We start from the raw sequence: 23,434 nt of genomic DNA, 5'->3' as shown, positions 1-23,434 counted from the left end.
GCCCTACCTGTATCTCTTTGACCCCTATTTCTTACAACATTTTAATAAACATTATAGACTTACCAGTGATGACTCTGAAGCTTTAGAAATTTCAAAGTTTTGCATCAAATGTAAATTGACACATTTCAAGGATTCCTTTTCATCTTCGGATAACTTCTCCCTACTGGAAGGTTTTTCTAAATCTACATTTGGCAATGAATCCTTTCTGTTATGTAGTATGTGAGAATCATCATATCTTTGGCTTCTTTTTATGCTTCTCTCTTCAAATTTTCGTTTGAACAACTCATAATCAACTACTTCTTTGGTGGCATGAGAAGATGCATCAGGTCCCTCACTGTTGTTCAAATCTGTAATTGAAGCTCCTGCTGTGAAAAAATACATATTTATTTTTTAAATAAATAAAATCTCCACACTTATTAATTTAATTAATTAATATTCTTTATCAATACATATATCATTACCATTATGTTTGTGTATATGTGAAGAAAAATTTATTGAAGGGCTATATTGTCCAAAGATATTACTGGATTATTCGGGGTTGGAAGGAGGTGGAAAGAAAAGGAATAGAGGAAGAAGAGGAAGAGGTAAAGACTTGATCCTGGAACACCATTTGGTACCCTGAGATCTTAAGGAGTTATCTCTGAGTGCAGAGCCAGGGGTATGACCTAAGCACAACCGAAGACTAAATGAATAAATAAATCAAACCAAAAAATACTTAGCTACTCATACAATTATTCTTATATTTTTACATGATAATCAGTTCATGTATAACCACATTTATAATTCATTAGACTGACAGAGGGGAACAAATTTTGATTTGCAATGAAATTGACACTTTTATTTTAGCCTTGTTCAAATGTTTTTGTCTTTTTCCCCTTTCTTGCTCCTTTCCTTGACTATTGTTTTATAGATTCACTCACTCAAATTTTATAGTAGGAATTTTTCAGAAATAATATATAGGAAACCTTATCTCCACATCTCACTTCTTTCATTAGTATTCCTAGTGACAAGGAGAGGGCAAAGGGAGATCTGCCAGATAAAAGAGTAACAGCATTTAAGAGCACAAAAATATGCTTAAGTTGGGACACCTGCCTCTGAAAAACTACAAAACGAGCAAGATTATATTAGTCACCCAACTCATTATGTCTGCTTTAAATAACTCACTTGTTTTAGATCATTGGTTTTCAACTTGGATGCACAATGGGATCATCTAAAGGTTCTTTAAAATAAGTAGCAGTGTTATTTTGATCTGAAACCAATTAAATCAGACACAGCAATATTTTCCCCTTTCTATCAAATTCTCCAGGTGAATATAATGAGCACTCAGTTCTGTAAAATGTTAGTCTTTCTTACATGTATAATGGGAATGTTTTTAAATGCTTTTACACATTGCTTTTATTTATTTTTATTATTTAAATGTTTTTTGTTTTTGTTTTTGTTTTTTACTTTTGGGGCCAAACCCAGCAGTACTCTGAGTTTATTTCTTGTTCTGCATTCAGGAGTCATTTCTCGTGGAACTTAGGGAAAACTATATGGTGCCAAAGGTCATTCTTGGGTCAGTTGTGTGTAAGGCAGGAGCCCTACAGGCTCTGTGTCTACTTCAGCTCTACAGAGCTTTCATTAATAAAAATAAAATGCACTATACAGACTCATGCAACTGAAATTGATTATGTGTCATTTCTCTCCCAATATATTTTTTATTTCATAAGGCATATAGATTTTTTATTCTTTAGGCTTTTATTTTACATTATATTAAAATTATAACACAACTTGTTTACTTCAAGAATACTTCTGAGAAGACTTCTCATTTTTACAATACAACTTGTCTAAAATTTGCAAAAGCCTTTGATAGTTCATCATCTAATCTGCATGTAGATATATATCTATATGTGTGTTATTTATAAAGAGAGGGGAATATAGATCAACATCAACTCATTCAACAGCTTTACATGAAAAGCAAATGATATATCAGTTTATAATAATTATGAGGACAAAAACAACCCAATCATTCACAATATAAAAATGATAATGAAAAATTATTTTAGTGGGATTTAAAATATTATAGTCACTTTGGGAAACAAACTCCACTTATTTCTTATCAATTTAAACATGATTTAACAATAAAATTTTTAGTATTTAGCCAAAGAAACAAAAATATATCCAATGAAAAATCTATCACCAAGAGAGTTATTCCAGAGGCAGGGATCTTGTCTTGTGTGCAGCCAACTTGGGTTCAAACTTCTGATATCTTACAAAATTCCCTAACCTTCAGGTTGATTCATGGGCACAGAGCCACAAATATTCCTTTTTTGCCTCCATCCTCCCCCAAAACCAAAAAACATAATGTATAATTGTAAAAAGTTGTATGTAAGCAAGATTTTTCATAATGTGTGAGTGTGCCAATTTTGATACATCTGAAGTTTTATTCACAATAAAATAAAGGGATATTGAAGGCATAGAAACCAAGGGACACTTTAAATTCACATCTCTACATAATAAAACAGTTTGAAATAATTCATACTTTAATATTACAACTATAGGACATGTGGGCAAAACATAACTAGGTAAACAGTAAAAAATACCAGTGGTTTCCAGGAGCAAGAAGGAAGGAAAACATTGAAAGCAAAACAGTATTTTTAGAATAGTGAAACTATCCTATATGGTAAATATATTTAATTACACATTTTCAGACAGACTAAGTAGCAAGAATACTAACTCTAATTCAATATATAAATGTGGATTGGAAAGTTATTTTAGGAAAAACTATAGGTTATTAGTAATATAAAGTACAAAGGAACTCTGCATTTACTGCATATTTTTTGCAGTTAACCTAAATATATATATTCAATTATATATGAAAAATAATTATATGTAAAGTAACATTCCTGTGGGCCTTATTGTCAACATTCCCTCTTCACACAGAAAAATGAAACATCATACTTAATTTAGGTTTTGTGTGTTTTGTTTATTTGAGGGCCACTGGTTTACTCTGAAATCTATGCTTAGGAAACCATATTTAGTGACCTTGGTTGAACTCTATATCTAGTTTGTTGATGGAAAGCAAGTATCTTAAGTTTTTACTATATTTACTCTCTACTAAATAGATTAGTTTGTTTTTCATTGAAAATTGAGGGTAAATGAAGAAAAAAGCAAACAAAACATTAAAGCATAATTTTCTTCAATATTATCATGAAGGCATAATAAAATTGGTTAAATTAAATATTAAATCAGTAAACACAAAAATACTTGTAGAAATCCTACTCAATTCAAAGATGCCATAATGTAAATGATAAGCAACTAGAATTTTTTAAATTCTGCATTTAGGGTAAACAACAATTTTAAATCTAAATTAATGTGTGTGTGTGTATGTGTGTGTGTGTGTGTGTGTGTGTGTGTGTGTGTGTGTGTGTGTGTGTGTGTGTGTGTGTGCGTGCGTGTTAAATGTATCTGTAGGAAATCTGAAGTTCTGGGTGTTGCTATATGGAGTTAGTCCATTGTTGGTCAGAATGATTTGTGTCTTCGTAGTTGAGAATTCCAAGACCAGCAGGATTGCCACAAATCACTGTTATTTACCATCTGCTAACAAATCACAAGATAATCACTAGTTTTATAACTAGTTACTTAAAATAATGCTTTCTAACATCTCCCAATTCATAATATATACTTATTAACTTTATGTAAATATCAAGTAGATGATATATAATTTTAAAACATATTGGAAATAATTTTACTTTTAGTTTAAGTTACATCAAAGAAATTAAGTGATGTATTTCAAGGTCACAGTGAAAGGTAGAAAAGAAAACTAATAAGACTCGAAATCAGAGTATCTTTCTGTAACTGTCTTTTATTATTTCATTATCTGGAAATTGTAACCAGTATTTGCATACAGAATTTCAATTATACCAATCTTAAAGAAACTACTATTAATAACCATACACCTATATAAACATGAACAGTTGATTTATCCTGGTTTTATCAATTGTTTGAAACTTTATATTAAATTTGAAAATGTTTGATAGATTTAGTCTAAGGCATTGAAACTTAATGTCTATTATATCTATATCACTGGGATTTTATATGTATGTTAGCTTAGTTTCCTGCAATATTTAGAGACCTAGATTGACTTCTTTTTCGTATAAAGATACCATTATTCACAGCAAAGGAATCATTTTCAAGAGATTAGCACAATATTAAGGCAATTTTCTTTTTAATGGTTTTCTTTTTTGTTTGTTTTGGTTTTGGGGTCGCACCCAGCGGCGCTCAGGGGTTACTCCTGGCTCTGCTCTCAGAAATTGCTCCTGACAGACTCAGGGGACAATACAGGATGTCAAGATTCAAACCACTAACTGTCCTGGATCGGCTGCATGCAAGGCACTGCCACTGTGCTATCACTAAGGCTCCTCAATCTATTTTCTTAAATGAACAGTTTATAAAAGTCTCTTAAGAGTTCTTATATAGTACAATAACTATTGTTTTATTAAGTTACAAGACTCATGGTCAACAATATTAAGTAATAGGACAAAATTACCTCTTAGATTATCTTTACAATAAGAAAATCTGCTACTCAGATAACGATGTAAGAAGTCTGTTTTACTCTTGATGAAAAAATGTCGATGGAGGATGCCATTTTCATACAGAAAAGAATTCTGATCATCATGAGATGCATAACTTTCAAATTGACAGGCAGCAATGAAGTCAAAATAAATGATATTAAAAAATAAAGTTAAAAACGTCAGCTTATTAAAACAAATAATTAAAATTTAAGGATACAAGGATATTTAGACACTTAACCCAGTATTCTAAACATATTACTAATGACAAATAATAAATATCACTTATATGAAAGAAATATGTAATTGGGCCAATCTGATTCAATTTCAGGATTTCAACTTTTAAATCATTCTAAAATACTTTGATTCTTTATTTAATGTATGTGTGGTAATGCTCTTTTATATCCACAAAAACCAGTGGCTTTATACATTAATCCACCAATAAATTGTAAGTTACTAAGCTGTATGTTCTACTTATGTTTCAATTTTATTAATTATATAATTTAGTTTATATGCATTTTGTACCACAAAATACTGCATATATATCTATACATTATATCATAAAATATGATGAGTTATGTATAATTTGTAATATCTTCTTGTGTCACTTATAGTTACAATTCTTCTTAGAAAAAAAAGATCATGAGTGGAAAAATAAATAGTGGATAAGGTGCTTGCCTGGCAACCAGCTGACCTAGTCATGGACCCTGACACCCAATATGGTTCCCCAAAGTACTCTCAGGATTAACTCTTGAATGTGGAGCCAAGAGCACCCCTGCAGATTATTGGGTGTGACCCAAAAGCAAATACAAGTGCAAAAAAGCTTAATGGTAATTTGGGCTGGAGAGTTAGCACAGGAGGTAAGACACATTTCTTGCACTTATCCAACTTAGATTTGTCCCTAGCACCTATATGCTTTGTCCCTGAGTACTCTCAGGAGTATTTTCTGAGTACAGAGCTATGATTAAGCCCTGAGCTTGGCTGAGTGTTGTCTTTCTTATCCCACAATAACAACAGGAAGGTCATTTATGATTATTGAAAAAGAAGAAACTATGGATACTTCCAAAGCCATGATGCAAAATTATTGTCAAATTATGATCAACAATATTTTCTGCATTCTCTGACAGTATATAAAGAATTAATATACAGAGGGAAAACATGTAATTCATTTCTGTGTGAATAAAGCTCTTATCAAGTTAAAAGGTTATCTCCTGCCAAAAGTGTTTTTGATACTAGATGCCTGCAATTAAGGAGTCCAACAAGTATTGCTGCTGTTGTTTTTTCAGAATCAATGGCATCATTTAGGCCCATTGCATTCTTTACAAGAGACCAAATTGTTTTGAACTTATAGAATTTTGTATAGGGACTTCTTCATTGAAACTCAATTCCGATATTTATTCAACTCAATATTTTGTGATGGAAATTTTATTGTTATGTATCCAATCCAATATTTTGTAATTAAATATATTATATTCTAGCTAAATTTACAACAAAAAAGAACTTGAAACAATTTTTAACATTAATAGTCAAGACTTAGTTATATTTCTTTTATGGATAACAAAATTCTACAAAAAAAAGTTAGAAAAAAAGAACCACTGCACATATATTGCTCACTTATTTGCCATATATTACATACAACCTGGGAAGTAATCTATGGCTTGGGAGCTCTTTATATTCTCAGTGTTTACACTAGTATACAGCTATTTTGATTATGGTTTATATCAATTGAAATAAGAAAATAACAAATATCATCTTTGGACAAAAGTATAAAACTCAATAAAATGCAACATACTTGGATAACTTGTCAATTAATAATAATTCCCCTCTACAGAAAAATAAATTACATATTAAAATCAGTAATTTTTATAGAAAATTTCAACTATACCAGTACACAAAAAATTAAAATCATATAAATATACATACAATCATAAATTTATTATCTAAAGAAATACTTGATATTTATAGCACTTAAATAAGCATCAAAGTGATCACCTTTGTTGACAGTTTGTATCAGCTAACTCAACTTTGTAAGGCACGATATTTCCTATTTCTTCAAAGTCTTCTTCATAAGTCTTAATGGAATTCATATTGTATAATATTTGCATGTTCAAGAAAAATTATTATACATTAGTCATCTAATTTATGGATATTATTAGAGAAAATTTTTCATGCAAGTATAATGTCATAAGCTCTATGACTATATGCCATAAACAAAACTTCTATACCTAAATACATTCAAAATTTCTCAAAATTTTCAGGATATGGATTTTAGTCATTTTATCACTACTAACATACTCTGGTCAAAAATAACTATTTTTTATTATTAAATTATTTATTTATTTATTTATTTATTTATTTATTTATTTGGGGGCCATACCTGGCAGTGCTCAAATATTACTTACTCCTGACTCTGTGCTCAGAAATCATTCCTAGCAGTCTCAGGGGACCAAATGAGATGCCAGCAAGGCAAACGCCCTACTGCTGTGCTATCTCTCCGGCCCCATTATTAAATAATTTAAAAGTCAAATAGATCAAAGAGTAACGTGTTTTTAGTTTTTTGGTAAATATTTTATAAGCTTATTTTGTATCAAGAACTTAAAAACAAATCATAACTATATGTGTATGATAGGCACATACTCCTGTGTTATCGAATTCATATACATACATATATGTATTTAATAGATAGATATATTTACTTGTTACATAGTAACCTAAAGCAAAGTGCAATATTCCAGGTGGTTCTTCCTCCTTCATTTTAATACTATTATTATCACAATAACAATAAGATCAAGCAAAGTATTGAGGACAACTGATATATTTCATTAATAAATTTTGTATTCCCCCTAAGAGCACTATGGCTCATGGGGAGAATTATATGTGGGCAGCTGTATACTGAGATGCCATTGGGAAGAAGCACTTTTTGTTTGCTCAAAAGAAGATAGATTTCTGGGCAAGAAAGTATTATAAATAATTTTTGCCTGAAAAGTTTGATGTAGGTAAAATACCTTTTTAAACTCTGAAAAGGATAAGCAGCATGTAAAGACATAAAGTCTCCCTCAGAACTTTGTTTAAATTATAATATTTTTATTTAAGCACCTTGATAACAAACTTGATTGTAGTTGGGTGTAAGTTATGTAAAGAATACCACCCTTCACCAGTGCAACAGTTCCACCACCAATGACCCCCATCTCCCTTCTAGCCCCCCATCTGTATTTGAGACAGGCTTTCTACTTTCACTCATTGATATTGTTATGGTAGTCATCAGTATAGTTATTTCTCTAACAGCACTCACCACTCTTTTTGGTGAGCTTCAAATAGTGAACTGGTTCTTCTGGTTGTCATCTTTATTGTTTCTGGGTATTATTATAATAGTGTCTACATCACTTTCCAAACAAATGGAAGCAGAGATAAACAGATTGGACAATATTAAGCTGAGAAGCTTCTGCATTCCCAAGGAAATATTGATGTAGGTTATAAAAGCCACCCACAGAATTGAAGAAACTATTCACCCAATACCCATCAGATAAAGGGCTAATATCCAAAATATACAAGACACTGAGAGAACTTAACAAGAAAAAAAAATAACCCCATCAAAAAATGGGCAGAAGAAATGAGCAGACACTTTCTCAAAGAAGAAATAAGGCACATGAAAAAATTACCACATAACTTTCTTACTGTTTCGTTTGGTTTTATTTTTGTGCCACACCTGCAGCACTCCCGGCTATTAACTCAGGGATCACACCTGGATGGTGCTGTGACTATGATATGTGACGTGAGAATTGGACATGGACAGGATATGCATATAAGGAAAGCATCTTACAATTGTACGATCTATCTGGCGCCAGAACAGACATTATAATAATTATTAATAAATTTTAATTGCTTGTTTGTTACTAAAATATAACAAGAAGTAATACCCATGAAGTGGGTAATGTATTATTGTTTTTATTTATGTTTTAGGGGATAATATATGGAGTTTCTCAAGGCTTACTCATGGTACACTCTTGTCGGTCTCAAAAAACATACGTATTTCTATCAGTTAAACCAAAATCAATAGGTACAAATCAAATGCCTTACCTGCTGTACTATCTGTCCAGATTAATATATCAAAAATTAAACTTTTAAGTGTAATATCTAGCTACTACTGCTTTTTTTTACCATCAGCTTATTATATTAAGTGTTTTGTAGAAGTTGAAGTTACTATTGTAATAATTTCCTTAAATAATACTAATAATATACAAAATGTGTTATATTTGTCAATGCAAGCAATGAATTACATATTCTTTGAAAAGGAAATAAATGCCATTCAGAAAACATGTTTTCTTGAGATATAGATTTTGATATGGAGACTTATACATAATGATACAGTTTTCAAAAAATATATGCTTTTCAATGTTTGGCATAAAAGGCTGGAATAATGAATTTGAAAAAATATAATGATGACTGAACTAACCATCAATATGTTGATTATTTTCATTCTGAGACATTGTGTTTGTCATATACACACCCTGCTAGACATATTACATATAAGATTTTTCATTCTTTTAAGAGATCTTATAACATAAGATTAATCAGACATTAAATAATATAACTAAGGAGCCAGAGATGTGGCACAAGAAGTAAGGCTTCTTGCCGTGCCCGCGCTAGCCTAGGACGAACCATGGTTCAATCCCGTCGTCCTATATGGTCCCCAAGACAGGAGCAATTTCTGAGAGCATAGCCAGGAGTAACCCCTGAGCGTCACCAGGTGTGACCCAACCCCCCCAAGTTATATAAGTAAAAATATTAAAGCATGCTCTATCACTCACCTGCTTTAAAAAAAATCCAAGCATTTGAAAATTTACTTTATATAAAATACTCTTTTATTCTATCAATATACTTATAATACTTCTTAAAACCTTTCAAACTACATTAAATTATAAAATAAATTAGTTTGAAAATAATGTACAGTTGTAATTTTTATGAATTTTCTTTTTGTTAAGCAATGTGTTATGTTTATTATGCACTTACATCATCCAGCTCAATTATTTTTAGAGTTGGTTCGCATCTCTCTAGGTTTAGTTCTTGTGCAGGCAGAAAAATATCTTCATGTTCTGCTTTGTTCTCCTCAACTAGAAAGCAATGTTTGTAAATATTATCAACACAGTATAGTTACCTAATAATTTACCTTCTTTAAACAATATAGTTAAAAATGCTACTATACTGTCTGTCTATAAAAATTATAAGCTTTCTTAATTTCCTCATAAAAGTAAATATTTACTTTAGCAATCAATTTTAAATAAAATCTAAGAACAAATAAATTTAGAGAATGGAAAGAAGAAATAGTAAATTTTGATATGGAGACTAAGGTCATTAAGTCTACACATAATGATGCAATTTTCAAAAAGTAGATACTATTTAATGTTTGGCATAAAAGCTAAAATAATGAATTTAAAATTATATAAAGTGACTGAACTAACCATCACTATGTTGATTATTTTCATTGTGAGAACACTCGGCTTCACTAGCAGTTTTATGTGCCATGAATGTATCCGGATGCACGTTTCGATTTTTCTCCTGTAGAGTACTACAATACAGTAATAGAACAATTAAATGACTAGCATTCCTTAACTTAAACTTTTCATACAAGATCTGATTTATATAACAAATGAGTTTACAAAATTAATTTAAAATCTTGGTAATATTTCTATTCACCAAATCAAATATTTCTATTCACCAAATATAAATCTATTAAAATAACTTTATGAATAAAATTAACACCACACAAAGTTCTTCTAGTGCTTTTCAAACTGTTTTAGTTTAAAATAAAAATATGTCAGTATTTTCAAAAAGCCACATGGATTCTATAAATGCATTAATCTATTTAAAATGCTCATTTATAAATGTACAATGGATCTACAAAATTTACTATCTTCAGAATCTTAAGACAAATGAAGAAATGTTTCTAAAATTATACCAACCAACAGGGTTATAAGATAGTTTTGTGGCCCGGAGAGATAGCAGAGCGGTGTTTGCCTTGCAAGCAGCTGATCCAGGACCAAAGGTGGTTGGTTCGAATCCGGTGTCCCATATGGTCCCCCGTGCCTGCCAGGAGCTATTTCTGAGCACACAGCCAGGAGTAACCCCTGAGCACCACCGGGTGTGACCCAAAAACCAAAAAAAAAAAAAAAAAAAAAAAGATAGTTTTGTGATACAAATATGAGGTGCTCAGCTGTGGCTTTTATCATCCAAATTAAGATTGATTTATAAAGGGTTTAATTAATTTCATATGAAAAATAAAGTCAAGAAAAATCATAAATGACTACATGAATGCTTAGTCATAATTTATAATTGACATGTAACAGCTAGAGTTTATTCTAAAATCATATCATTTTCATTAGATAATATACAAAATGGTACATATAATGATATATTATGTATAAAATATATGTGAATACTATTATTAAATTTATAAAACGAAAGGTCAAATTAACTTTTTTTTTTTTTTTGGTTTTTGGGCCACACCCGGCGGTGCTCAGGAGTTACTCCTGGCTGTCTGCTCAGAAATAGCTCCTGGCAGGCACGGGGGACCATATGGGACACCGGGATTCGAACCAACAACCTTTGGTCCTGGATTGGCTGCTTGCAAGGCAAACACCGCTGTGCTATCTCTCCGGGCCCTGGTCAAATTAACTTAAAGTAGATGGTTTGAAAATAATAGTCTCAAATTTTATCTTCTTAGTAAATATCTTCCTTCATATCTTAGCAATATCTTCCTTCCAAATATATTTTCATTGATTGCATTTTTTTTTAAATTCTGCACCATATCTGTGCCTTCTTTTTCACATGTTCACTTTTATTTCTTAAGGAAAAACCTCAATTAGTTCTATTATATATATACAAATGAAATTAAATTCTTATTACAACAGTAGAAACTTCCATATTTAATAATACTTTTAAATTATTTATGCATATTAAATAATTATTGAAAAAGCAAAAAATGAAAAAAATAAAATAAATTATTTTATTTCTCTGAATTATTTTCTGATAATTTCACTTACCATTTTGTTGTAAAAACAACAAATAAAATAAAATAATGAAATAAATTATTTTGTACTTGGCAAGTTTAAATAAATAAAAATAAATTTTGTATGCCAATGAAAATATATATTACTACAAAAAGCATGTTACAAAGCAAGGAACAAAATACTCTTTGTTTTACATATAGATGATGTAAAATTTCAGAAAATAGACTGTTTCCAGAGTCTAGCTATTTTAAAGAGCACTGCAATGAATATAGGTGTGAGGAAGGGATTTTTGTATTGTATTTTATGTTCCTCAGGTATATCCTTTGGAGTGGTATAGCTGGATCATATGGGAGCTCAACTCAGCTTGTGGAGGAATCTCCATGTTGCTTTTCATAAAGGTTGGACTCGACGGCATTCCCGCCAGCAGTGAATAACAGTTCCTTTCTCTCTACATCCCCGCCAGCAATGCTTGTTTTCATTCTTTCTGATGTGCGCCAATCTTTGTAGTGTGAGATGGTACCTCATAGTTGTTTTGATTTGCATCTCCGTAATGATTAGTGATGTGGAGCATTTTTTACTTGCCTTTTAGCCATTTGTATTTCTTTTTTTTTTCTTTTTTTCTTTTTTGTCAAAGTGTCTGTTCAATTCTTCTCATTTTTTGATAGGGTTAATGTTTTTTTCTTGTAGTTTTGTCAGTGCCTTGTATATTTTAGATATTAACCCCTTATTTGATGGGTATTGGGTGAATAGTTTCTCCCTCTCAGTGGGTGGCTCTTGTATTCTGGGCACTATTTCCTTTGAGGTGCAGAAGCTTCTCAGCTTAATATAAATGAATATATAGATGAATGAATGGCTAAAGAAACTGTGATACATATATACAATGGAATATCATGCAACCGTAAGAAGAGATGAAATCATGAAATTTTCCTGTAGATGGATGTATATGGAGTCTATTATGTTGAGTGAAATAAGTCAGAGGGAGAGAGATAGACACAGAATGGTCTCACTCATCTATGGGTGTTGAGAAAAATAAAAGATATTTGGGCAATGATTCTCAGAGACAAAAGAAAGGAGGACTGAAAGGTCCAGCTCACGAGTTGAAGCCACACGGAGAGTGATGGGCACAGTTAGAGAAATAATTACACTGAGAACCATCATAACAAATTGTGACTGAATGAGAGAAGTAGAAAGTCTGTCTAGAGCACATGCCAGAGGGGGTTGGGGAGGAGAGACACTTAGGATTTTGGTGATGGGAATCTTGCGCTGGTGAAGGTTTTGTTTGTTTGTTTTTTAAATAAAAAGAAAGAAAGAAAAAATGTAAAAAAGATTAAGCATATAAGGAATTAACACAATTCATCACACCAAAAAAAAAAAAAAAAGAAAAAAAAAACTGGATATTATCTCCAAATAGCCAAGTACTTGCATTCATCTTTCATAAAAGAAATTTTTTTTAGAAAATACCTTTTGTGTTTTTTTAGCCATAATTTTTCCATATAGGATAAACTATCTTCTTTAAACTCAATCTTCAATGGTTCTCTCCAAATTTTCAGATCTGTTTGTACCTCACTAACTTCCCATGAGTCTATAACAATGAAAATAATATGTAGTCAAAATATCTTAATTTATAAATTATCATATCTCCTCTTAATGACTTGAACTCACTATTTTAGGTAACCTTGATATTATATTTGCCTATATAATTAATATTTATAAACTTAATTAACACAAAATTGTCAACATTTTTATTTGTTAAATGACTAGAGAAATATTTTTCAATAATTCCCTTAAATAGATGGATCTTGCGATTTACAAAGTATTTTAAAAGAATAACTTAATTTAAATTGAAAAACATCAGGTATATTGTGCATTCAATAAGCGTGCATCATAAGGAATGTATTATACCTCCTGACAATAATATTTACAGATTATGGGAAGAAGAAAATAAATAACTCAGAATGGCAGGCAAAGGTGACACTATCCTCATGAATTTATATCGACATGGCAATTTATTTCAAGATGCTTAAGATGATTCTGAAGTATTACTAAATTAAAACCACTTTACAGTGATATTTAAAACTGATGGAGATTTCTGGGAAACAAAATAATCTAAGCAGAAAATTACTATATTCTCCAATTCTCCTAAATATCTTCCCTCTCTACAAATTTACCATCATGCAGAAGAATTGTTGAAGAGAAAACTTATATCAGAAGGATGAAAAATAGTATCAAAAACCTCTAAATGTAAAAATAAACAATATTATATTGCATGTTTTAAGTAGTAGGTTACAGAAAATTAACTACCAACAACAAAATATAAGTTGCAAGAATATAAGTGACTCACTTTGCTTTTTTCTCCAATGAGGAATAATAAGAAAAAAAAGATTGGAGGAGAATCTATCAACAGAATCTATTAAACAGGAAAAAGCAAAATCCAGGACATAAGTAGGCAAGTCACGAAATAATGGAGATTCATCACTATGAGTTCTCCTTCCACACCAAAACAAATTATTTTTTGACAGGAAAAATGAAGAAAAATAAAGACACCTTTTTCCTGGCTAGATTAGAGAAAAGTATCTGTGTGTTTGAGAAATAACTCCCTATACTGGAGAGAGAGAACAATATGTAATAGCATATTTATACAGTCAACCCTGTTTCCAGTACCCTATGACATAACTTGAGACTCACCAGGATTGATCCTGAGTGAAGAGTCAGGAGTAAGACCTAAACATAACTGGGTATAAAGCAAAAACTGGAATAAAAATAGAAATAAGCTCACAAAATTCTGGAAGGTGTTTAAAGATATTAATAAAAATAATGTAATTAGACATACTAGATGTGAGTTATCAATTAAATTTTTTCTATAGTTTTCTTCATCCATTTGATAAATAGAGCAAAAACATTGCTGGGTGTATAAAAGAAAGTTCTAAATTATAAACATAATTATTTCTGGAATTGGTGTGTGTGTATTTATTACTGAGTAAAGAAGTGGTTTTTGGTGAAAAAAATTCTGGAAAATATAGCTATTTATATATGTCTATAATACTGAACAGAAATAAATCTATAACATATATATTTGAAGAATAATTGCTAAAAAATTCTATCTAAGAAATATACATTAAATTTGGAATTTCTCCATTGGTTGATAATTCACTCCCTACTTTCTGCAAAAATATATGTGAGCTACTCTATCATTAAGAGTTCATATTTTCCTTTAATAATACAAAAGTCTTGTGGAAATATATCTGAGGTGTTTAAGGAATACCTGGAGACTACTGTGGTTAAAATAATATAAGTTGAGATAAAATAACAGAACATGAATTCACAAAGGAAACGACCTTCAGATAGAATAGAATTTTTAGGACATTGTAAATATTTTCCTTTTACATTGAAGAGAATCTGATTTTAGAACACAAAATGATTTTTTAAACCAATGCGATGTTCAGAGTTATTCATAGCTGGATTTTACACATACAATGTTTCAGGACCAATCCCACCCCTGGCATCAATTTCCTTCTGCCAAAGGTCCTCTCAGACTGCATAATATGTCACTACTGCCTGTCCAGACTGTGAGCATAACAAGACTGATTTTAATTTTGGGTGTTAAAGTTTGAGTCTCATAATTTCACTGTTGCTGAGTCTGGCTTGGATATTTAATTCTATCCTTTCTTACCACCATGCATCAGCCCCAGTCTCCAGTCCTTTCATATTTATATTTCTCTTACTTTGCTCAATTTATTCTTCTCACTATCCTCTGGGACCTAGTATGTTCTCAATAATTACCCATAAAACCATTACATTTGTTTTTTGTTTGTTTCTGTTTTTGAGTTTTTTGTTTTGTTTTGTTTTGTTTGATTTTTGTTTTTTGGGTAATACCTGGCAGCGCTCAGGGGTTACTCCTGAGCTCTACTCTCAGAAATAGCTCCTTGCAGGCTTAAGAAACCATATGGGATTCCAAGGTTAGAACCACCATCCTTCTGCATGCAAGGCAAATGCCCTACCTTCTTGTTATCTCTCTGGCCCCATGTATTTGTTTTATGAAGTTATAATTCTAAGTTAATAAGATAATTAAAAGGCTTAACTCAAAGCATGTTGCTAAGTGACTAAGAGTCATGAAAATTATATATATATCATCTGAAATAGGTTCACAAATTAAATCTACTAATATATTAGACTAACAAATATATAGGCTTATATAAATATATGGTCTAAGAGACTATTAGGCTAACATTTTTTTCATAATTTTCTCAATTTAAGACTTGCAGATAATAAAAGGTAACCAAGATTTTTATATGCATAGGTGGGAGTATACAAATACAATAAAAATAGATATTTATAACTTACAAGATACAATGCTATATTCTAAAACTTGTGTATGGGATTTAAAAATGTTAAATCAATACAATTTTAATTTATAAGTTTTTAAACTAATATAGATAATATTTAAAAGATAATAAATAGAGATATTTTATTTTTAAACTCTCAGAGAAAGAGCCCAAAATATGTTAATGCAATGACATTTATACATACACAAAACACCATTTATATGCTCTGATACAAAATTATCTTAAAATATTTGTAAAACTCTTGCACTGAACTTATCTACATATTGAAGATTCTATATTTTACTTATATAATGTTTAAGAAAATTAAAAATTGGGGCCGGGTAGGTGGCGCTGGAGGTAAGGTGTCTGCCTTGCAAGCGATAGCCAAGGATCAGGACCGCGGTTCGATCCCCCGGCGTCCCATATGGTCCCCCCAAGCCAGGGGCGATTTCTGAGCACATAGCCAGGAGTAACCCCTGAGCGTCAAACGGGTGTGGCCCAAAAACCAAAAAAAAAAAAAAAAAAAAAAGAAAATTAAAAATTGTAAAATCATCTTAGTTATTTTTTAGAGGTAACCAGGACAGTGGCTGCTGTTTCTCACAAGCTATAGTATGTTTACATATTAATTTATGTTTACATATTAATTTAATATCTTAAGGAAAGTAAATCATTAGAAAACTTATACACATAATACCCAAAATACCCAAGATACTCTGGGCAGAGATAAATAACATGAACAAAAGTTCTCTGTCTTAATGAGTCATCTATAGTAACTATATGTATTATATAAGAAAGACCCCATTTCTCATTTTATTTTTTGGGGGCCATACTCATTGACACTCAGTGGTTACTCCTGGCTATGTGCTCAGAAATCTTTCCTGGCTTGTGGGGACCATATGAGATGCCAGGAGATAGAACCTCGGTCCGTTCTAGGCTAGTACAGGCAAGGCAGATGCCTTACCTATAGCGCCACTGCTCTGGCCCCGAAAGACCTCATTTCTATAATGACAAGTACCATAACTTTTATGAAAATGCACTTTACCAACTTTACTCACATATATGTATGCCAAATATATTAATACTAAATATATAAATATGTGTGTGGGTGTTTTTGACAGAATTACCTTTTCAGGCCACAAAAATGTAAATATCTCTATCCTACAATACTTTCCCCAACTAGCTAAGCATCAGCCATCTATACCTAACTTCAGGTCCATTAAAAGAATTATGCTCAACCCATTATAAAGTATCTGACATGCTATTTTCCATCTAGACTCTCCATTTCATTTTCAACCCTTCACTGAAATTTTGGCACCTTAGGAATCATCGTTTCTAACTATCTATATCAATAATCATCCTGACCAAAAAAAAATGAAAATTCAAAGAGGTCATTTAAAGAATCTTAAATGAAGAAACTGACTTATAATCAATGTAGCACTAAGAATAAGGAGACTCCCATGTATGCAGCCAATACCAGCTTTATAACAGCATGGACAAACTCTCTGGAGCATACAAGAATTAATCCCAGATCAAAAAGTCAGTAGGAAGCTCTGAGCACAGCTGGGTGTGACCAAAACAAAACAAACAAAATTACTGTGATAGGGAAAAAGGAACAAATGATGTTGATGTATCTAGAAAATAACAGATTCAATAACAGGATCAAGAGGACAAAATAAGAAAAGCCATAAAGGATTTGAAAGCAATGGTTATAAAAGAGAAATTATTTGTGTGGTGTTAATTGCATAGGACAAAATGAAGCCATTATAAATCCCAGTCCATTGGAACCAGAGAGCTATTTCAGCATTCAGTAGCTTGACTTGTACATGACTAACCCAAAGTTGATGCTCAGCATCACATAATTAGTACTGTAGACTCAAAGGAAGTAATCCCTAAGCAGAGAGCCAGGAGCAAGTCCTAAGCACCACTGGTGTAGCTCAGAAAAGAAAGAAATAAGATCTCAGTATATTAAGGACATGAAAAGACAATATCTCCACCTCTCCTTCTCCCCCATGTGTTCTGTTTTTATCTTCACAAGTAAAACTAAAGAGATCATAGAGTCAGAGAACTCAGAAGAAATAAGTTTCTAGAGAGCAACCACTTGGCTCAAAGAAAATGGTAGAGAATGAATCTGAAAAAGTAGACTATCTGATCTGCACTTAACACCTCCTCTTTCTCTGTCTATCCCTCTCTATCATTCATTCCTCACCATCTCTCTCTACATACACATAAAATGTTTCATATCTGAAACAAGGAAAACATAAAATTTTATAGCTGCTGTGTATCACAGATGTAAATTTAGTGAAATCCTCAACTAACATCTATATTAAAATTTGAAAAACCAGTTTTGCCCAGCATATTTTAAAACAAACAAACAAACAAAAAACATGAAATACAGCTGCCCTGTACTTCAAGACAGCCAATTTCGAAGTCTTAAGTTAATTTAATTGCAATAACTTTACTTTGTTAACACAATTTCTTCTAGGTTCATACTACTGTTTGTCATCACTTTTTATTTGGTGGAATTATTCAAATCTTCAAAGGCTTAAGGATGTTCTCTTTTTTACTAGGTTGTTATATTTTCAAGTTATTATTGGACACACAAAAATAAGCCCACCATTTTGTTATCTCTAATTGAATTATATATTCTCTTCATTATATAGTATAAATCTATTGATATTATGCTCAGCCAAAATGTTAAGTATAGTAGAATGCTTGACTATTCAGTGCTGATAACTTCCCAATATTGTGAATTAGTAGTTTTAAATTCAGTTTTAAAAATTAAAACAAGACTGTAGTTTCAAAAAATACTAATATAGCACTTAGAACAAGCACTTTAATTTGAAACAACAGATGTTGTTACACAGGTGGAACTAGAAGATAAACATAACACACTTGGCAATTCCCCCAAATTACCTACCCAATGCTTCTAGATAGTTCTCATGCTAATTTACTGATTCTAAGGAGATATGACTCTTATAATACCACTTCAATTATAAAGTGAGTATCTTGACTTAAGACATTATGCCATACCATGCTAATAAATAAGGTTTCTACGAGCAGGAAGAGGCTACCATATGCAGAGGAAGAAATCTATACAAAAATAAGTAGAACATTTCACCATTAGAATAGATTCCCTTTACATGATAGAGAGATTCAATAAATCATCCTTTAATACAGACAGAACCCTTATCACATCATGACTCTTATCACTATATCCTCAATCTAATAGTCAATCATTATGTTTTGTACAATGCCAAAATAATCATAGCCCTATCATATTACTAGAAGATAATATAATTAATGTAGGTCTAATGTAGTATTGTAAATACATGCTTTTGTCCTTGCCACATTAAATCCAAGTATTTATTATTCTTTGACAGAAATAGAAAATAATATTTTGTTAAGCCAAGGAACAGAAACTAAAACTTACAGGTCAGAGTTGACCCAAAATTTGATTCTATAATATATTGCATGTAAAAATGTTTCTAAATATGTAATGATTGAAATAATAAAAATAAAATAGTATAAAATGTTAAATTATTTGAATTGTATTGTCCCAAAATAAAAAAAATAACCATAGTCATTTGTTTGTGTATGATCTATGATTTCTTTCATACTACAATAGCAGATTTTTAGTACTTCAGAATGAAATATTTATTAATCAGCTTGACAGAAAAAGTTCCTTTAACTCTATGCAAGACTAATAGCTTCTTATCCACTCATAATAAATGTTTTCTCCAGTAAAGGTATAATGTGCAGAAAGTATCTGTGGTTGACATTACCATCACTAACATCTAATCAAATTTACTATAACTAATAGTCATTCCCTAAGACCATTTTTTTTGCATCACTTAAAAGTGTTATGTAGCCATATATCTTTCAGGCTCTTGATAATAATTTTTATCTCAGAACTTTTCAGAAACATAATTTTCTTTATAGCATGCTATTTTGGCATAGAAGTTTGCAAGGGATGGAGATAGTTTTAACATTTTCTACTTATGTACTAATTTAACAATCTTCATACCAAACCACCAAAACATGACAATAAGTCTAACTCTTTAATAAGTGTATTCACTCCCAATATATAGCTGTACTGGAAAAACAATCTTAAAATGGTCTCAAAGTTACACCACTTTTTTTTTTCTAAAAATGCCTGATGCTGACTTTTGAACTAGTAGTATTTAAAGTCTCCATCAATAAGTGTTAGTGTAGAGACAGAATCAAAATCCCTCTAATGATCTGAGCCTTTTCCTTTCTCGTTGCATGCTGGTCAACCCTTAGGTTTCTGTGAGGAAAGCTTGATAAAAGATACCTAATGAACTCTTGTCATTTTACTACAAAATTCTCTAAAAGGACAAGGGTGCCAACTTTTAAGAATTTCAAATGTGTGAACTGGCTTCAGCCACAGAACTTCACAAAAATTTGACTTTTCAGTATACTGTTTCAAGTCATATCAGTTCATCATTCAAACAGATTCAACTGATTTAAGTACAAAAGGAAACTATGTGACTTTGAAGCATTATTAACATTATATATACATATATCTCACTATAAATTATGTCTGCACATTGTTTCATCAGATTTTTTTTATCATTCCAGGCTTCAATGTACAATTATATTAAAGCACTTTTATCTACAGTCTTCAATATAGAAAGGATACCATGCAAATCTTTACCAAGAACTTGGTACTAGCTACTTGGCTGCAAAAGGTTTTCTGGTGGGGCCAGAGTGATAGCACAGCAGTTGGGCATTTGCCTTGCACGTGGTTGATCCAGGATGGACCTTGGTTCAATCCCCAGACTTCCTTATGTTCCACTGAGCCAGGAACAATTTCTGAGTGCAGAGCTAGGAGTAACCTCTGGGCATCACAGGATGTGGCCCAAAAAGCAAAACCAAAAAACGGTTTCCTGGTACCTCACAGAAAATATAATTAAACTAAATTAGTTGTGTACTATCAATCCCAACATTTAATTAGTTAATGTAACATAACAAAAGCAATTTTTGAATTATGGAGTCACTACATAAAATCCATATTTATATGAATATATCTATGTAAATCAATTCAGTATATTCAAGTTATATATATTGGTTTTTGGGTCACACCCGCAGCACTCAGGGGTTACTCCTGGCTATATGTTTGGAAATCGCCCCTGGCAGGCACAGGGGGCCATATGGTATGCCAGGATTCAAACCACCATCCTTCTGATTGAAAGGCAAATGCCTTACCTCCATGCTATCTCTCCAGCCCCTCAAGTTCTATAATTTATCTTCAGTATTATAATTAAAATATCTTAATCTACTTATTTTACATATTTCTATGATACAAATTGAAAAGATAACACAGTCCATTAATAAATGTCTGATTAAATAAAGATAAACCAAATTATATATATCAAGATGTATTTTATATACATAAATTTATTTGGACCACAAGTAGCTGTACTCCTGGCTCCATGATTAGGAATTACTCCTAAATGTGTTTGGGAGACCATATGTGGTTCTGTAGCTCAAATCAACATTGACTCCAACAAAGTAAGCCATGAAGGTGTCTCTGTTCTATCAAATATTTGTATTTATAAAAAAAGAATTGTCCCTGACAGAATCAAAACAAAAGTGAAATTTAATAAGTGGTAAATGCAATATCACCTTCAATTTATGTTTATATGTAAATGTGGATGTAACTGTCTTATTAAAACATATACTAGTTGATAGCTAATAACTGTTATAGATAAAGTTCTCAGTGATAGAATATTGCTCACCTCTGAATAGGAGCTCAAGATTGTTTTTATTTTGTTATTTGTTAACTTTTGTTTTGACAAATAATTGTAAATCATTTTAAATTATGCTTTAAAAAAGTAAAATTATTAAAGGTTTAATATATTGTCAAGTCAAAATTAATATAATTTATCTAGTTATCATATAATTTAATTACTATATATTCTTATAATCAAGTAGAAGAAGGATGTTATAGAATAGATAAAATACATGAAAATACAAAGAGAATCTAAAATAATACAATATGACATCGCTAATGGAATTTAAAATAAGAATTTACTAAAATTTGGAAGTAGTAATTCAATCATACAGTGAACAAATACCGGTATATTAAAAACATTGAAAGAAAAATAATAGCATTATATTTTCTCTAGTTTGCAAAAATAGTATATGCTACTTTGATATAAGGAATTTCAATTTTAATTTCTGTAAATAGAAGTTAAAAATAAAACTAAATATCAGTTGCCTCAAATTAAAACATAATGTCAAAATTTATCATAATTAAATGTTTTTGATAAAATTAATTGAGACTCTTTGTAAGATTGTGTAATAAAAATTAGTATGTCAGATACATTATAATAATAATAATAATAATAATAATTATTATTATTATTATTATTATTATTTTGGTTTTTGGGTCACACCCGGCAGTGCTCAGGGGTTATTCCTGGCTCTATGCTCAGAAATTGCCCATGGCAGGCACAGGGGACCATATGGGATGCCGGAACTTGAACCACTGTCCTTCTGCATGAAAGGCAAACGCCTTACCTCCATGCTATCTCTCCGGCCCCATCAGATACTTTAAACATGCATTTCCTAAAAAAAAATAAATAATGGGAAACTTAGAGCAACAATATGAAATGCTTTGATCATCTATTTCTTGAAATTCAAGAATATGGGCATGTAAATATTATAAAAGAAACATATTTCTCTGAATAATAAATAAAAAATATCAGTTCATTTTCTAACATCTTTGAAGTTAATTTTTCAGTCATCTATTTTAAAAATATTAACTTTGGGACCATAGTATAAGTAGGTAGGGTGCTTGCTTTGCACACCATGGGACTTGGGATTCATTAGACACAACTTATTTTTCTTTTAACTCATCAAGAATAAATTCTAAGCAGAGAAGCAAGAGTAACTCCTGCATACAGTTGGTGTGGCTCAAAAGATTAAAAAAAGTTAAAAAGATTCATTTTACAGCCTTTACATGCATATCAAACAAGCATATATCTTAATACCAATTCAGAGTTCAATAAATATTTTTAAAATGCTAGCTAATGGTCTTATCATGAATATTATTTTAAGAAACAATATCAAATCCCTATCCTAATGTTAACTTTTTTGTTTATTTACATTACATATATCAACAGAGAATGTGTAGTCATTAAATTCAGATTTATTTTACAGAATTTGTTTTATAAAAATAGCTGTACCTGCTTTTGTTACTGCTAAGTTCAGTTTCTCATTGCCACCTTGTTCAGTTTCCTTGTGATTTAAAGCATTCTGAAAGGACAGGGTAAAAGCTTCTTTATCAAATGACTCTTCACACAAAAGCTTCTCTTTGGGATTTTTATATTCTGCTTCTATTGTTGAAACTTCTACCTAGAACAATTAAAAATTGATCTAAGAGCACTTTGAAAAATTTTCCACAATTCAAAACATTGAAATAATAATCATTCATTATAGATCATATAGTTTAAATAATAGAAAGTTTCAATATTAACTTGTTTAAATAATGTGTTAAAGTTCAATTGGCAATTATATATGGTCTCAAGAA

The 23,434-nt window shown here is 31.0% G+C and overlaps 1 protein-coding gene across 1 annotated transcript in view; it reads right to left on the bottom strand.

Annotated features, from left to right (window-relative positions):
- ZBBX (zinc finger B-box domain containing) overlaps positions 1 to 23,434 on the bottom strand; it is a 133,883-nt gene that overhangs the window by 22,724 nt on the left and 87,725 nt on the right. The window contains exons 8-14 of the mRNA XM_049775576.1: positions 23,091 to 23,259; positions 13,019 to 13,139; positions 10,010 to 10,116; positions 9,561 to 9,661; positions 6,543 to 6,622; positions 4,529 to 4,668; positions 64 to 365 (exon numbers count right to left, since the gene is read on the bottom strand). Coding sequence (XP_049631533.1) covers positions 64 to 365; positions 4,529 to 4,668; positions 6,543 to 6,622; positions 9,561 to 9,661; positions 10,010 to 10,116; positions 13,019 to 13,139; positions 23,091 to 23,259 — 1,020 coding nt within the window. The remainder of the gene's footprint in view (positions 1 to 63; positions 366 to 4,528; positions 4,669 to 6,542; positions 6,623 to 9,560; positions 9,662 to 10,009; positions 10,117 to 13,018; positions 13,140 to 23,090; positions 23,260 to 23,434) is intronic.

Source organism: Suncus etruscus, chromosome 6 (assembly GCF_024139225.1).
Source record: "Suncus etruscus isolate mSunEtr1 chromosome 6, mSunEtr1.pri.cur, whole genome shotgun sequence".
NCBI classification, from domain to species: domain Eukaryota; kingdom Metazoa; phylum Chordata; class Mammalia; order Eulipotyphla; family Soricidae; genus Suncus; species Suncus etruscus.
This window is presented reverse-complemented; position numbering and strand designations above follow the sequence as displayed.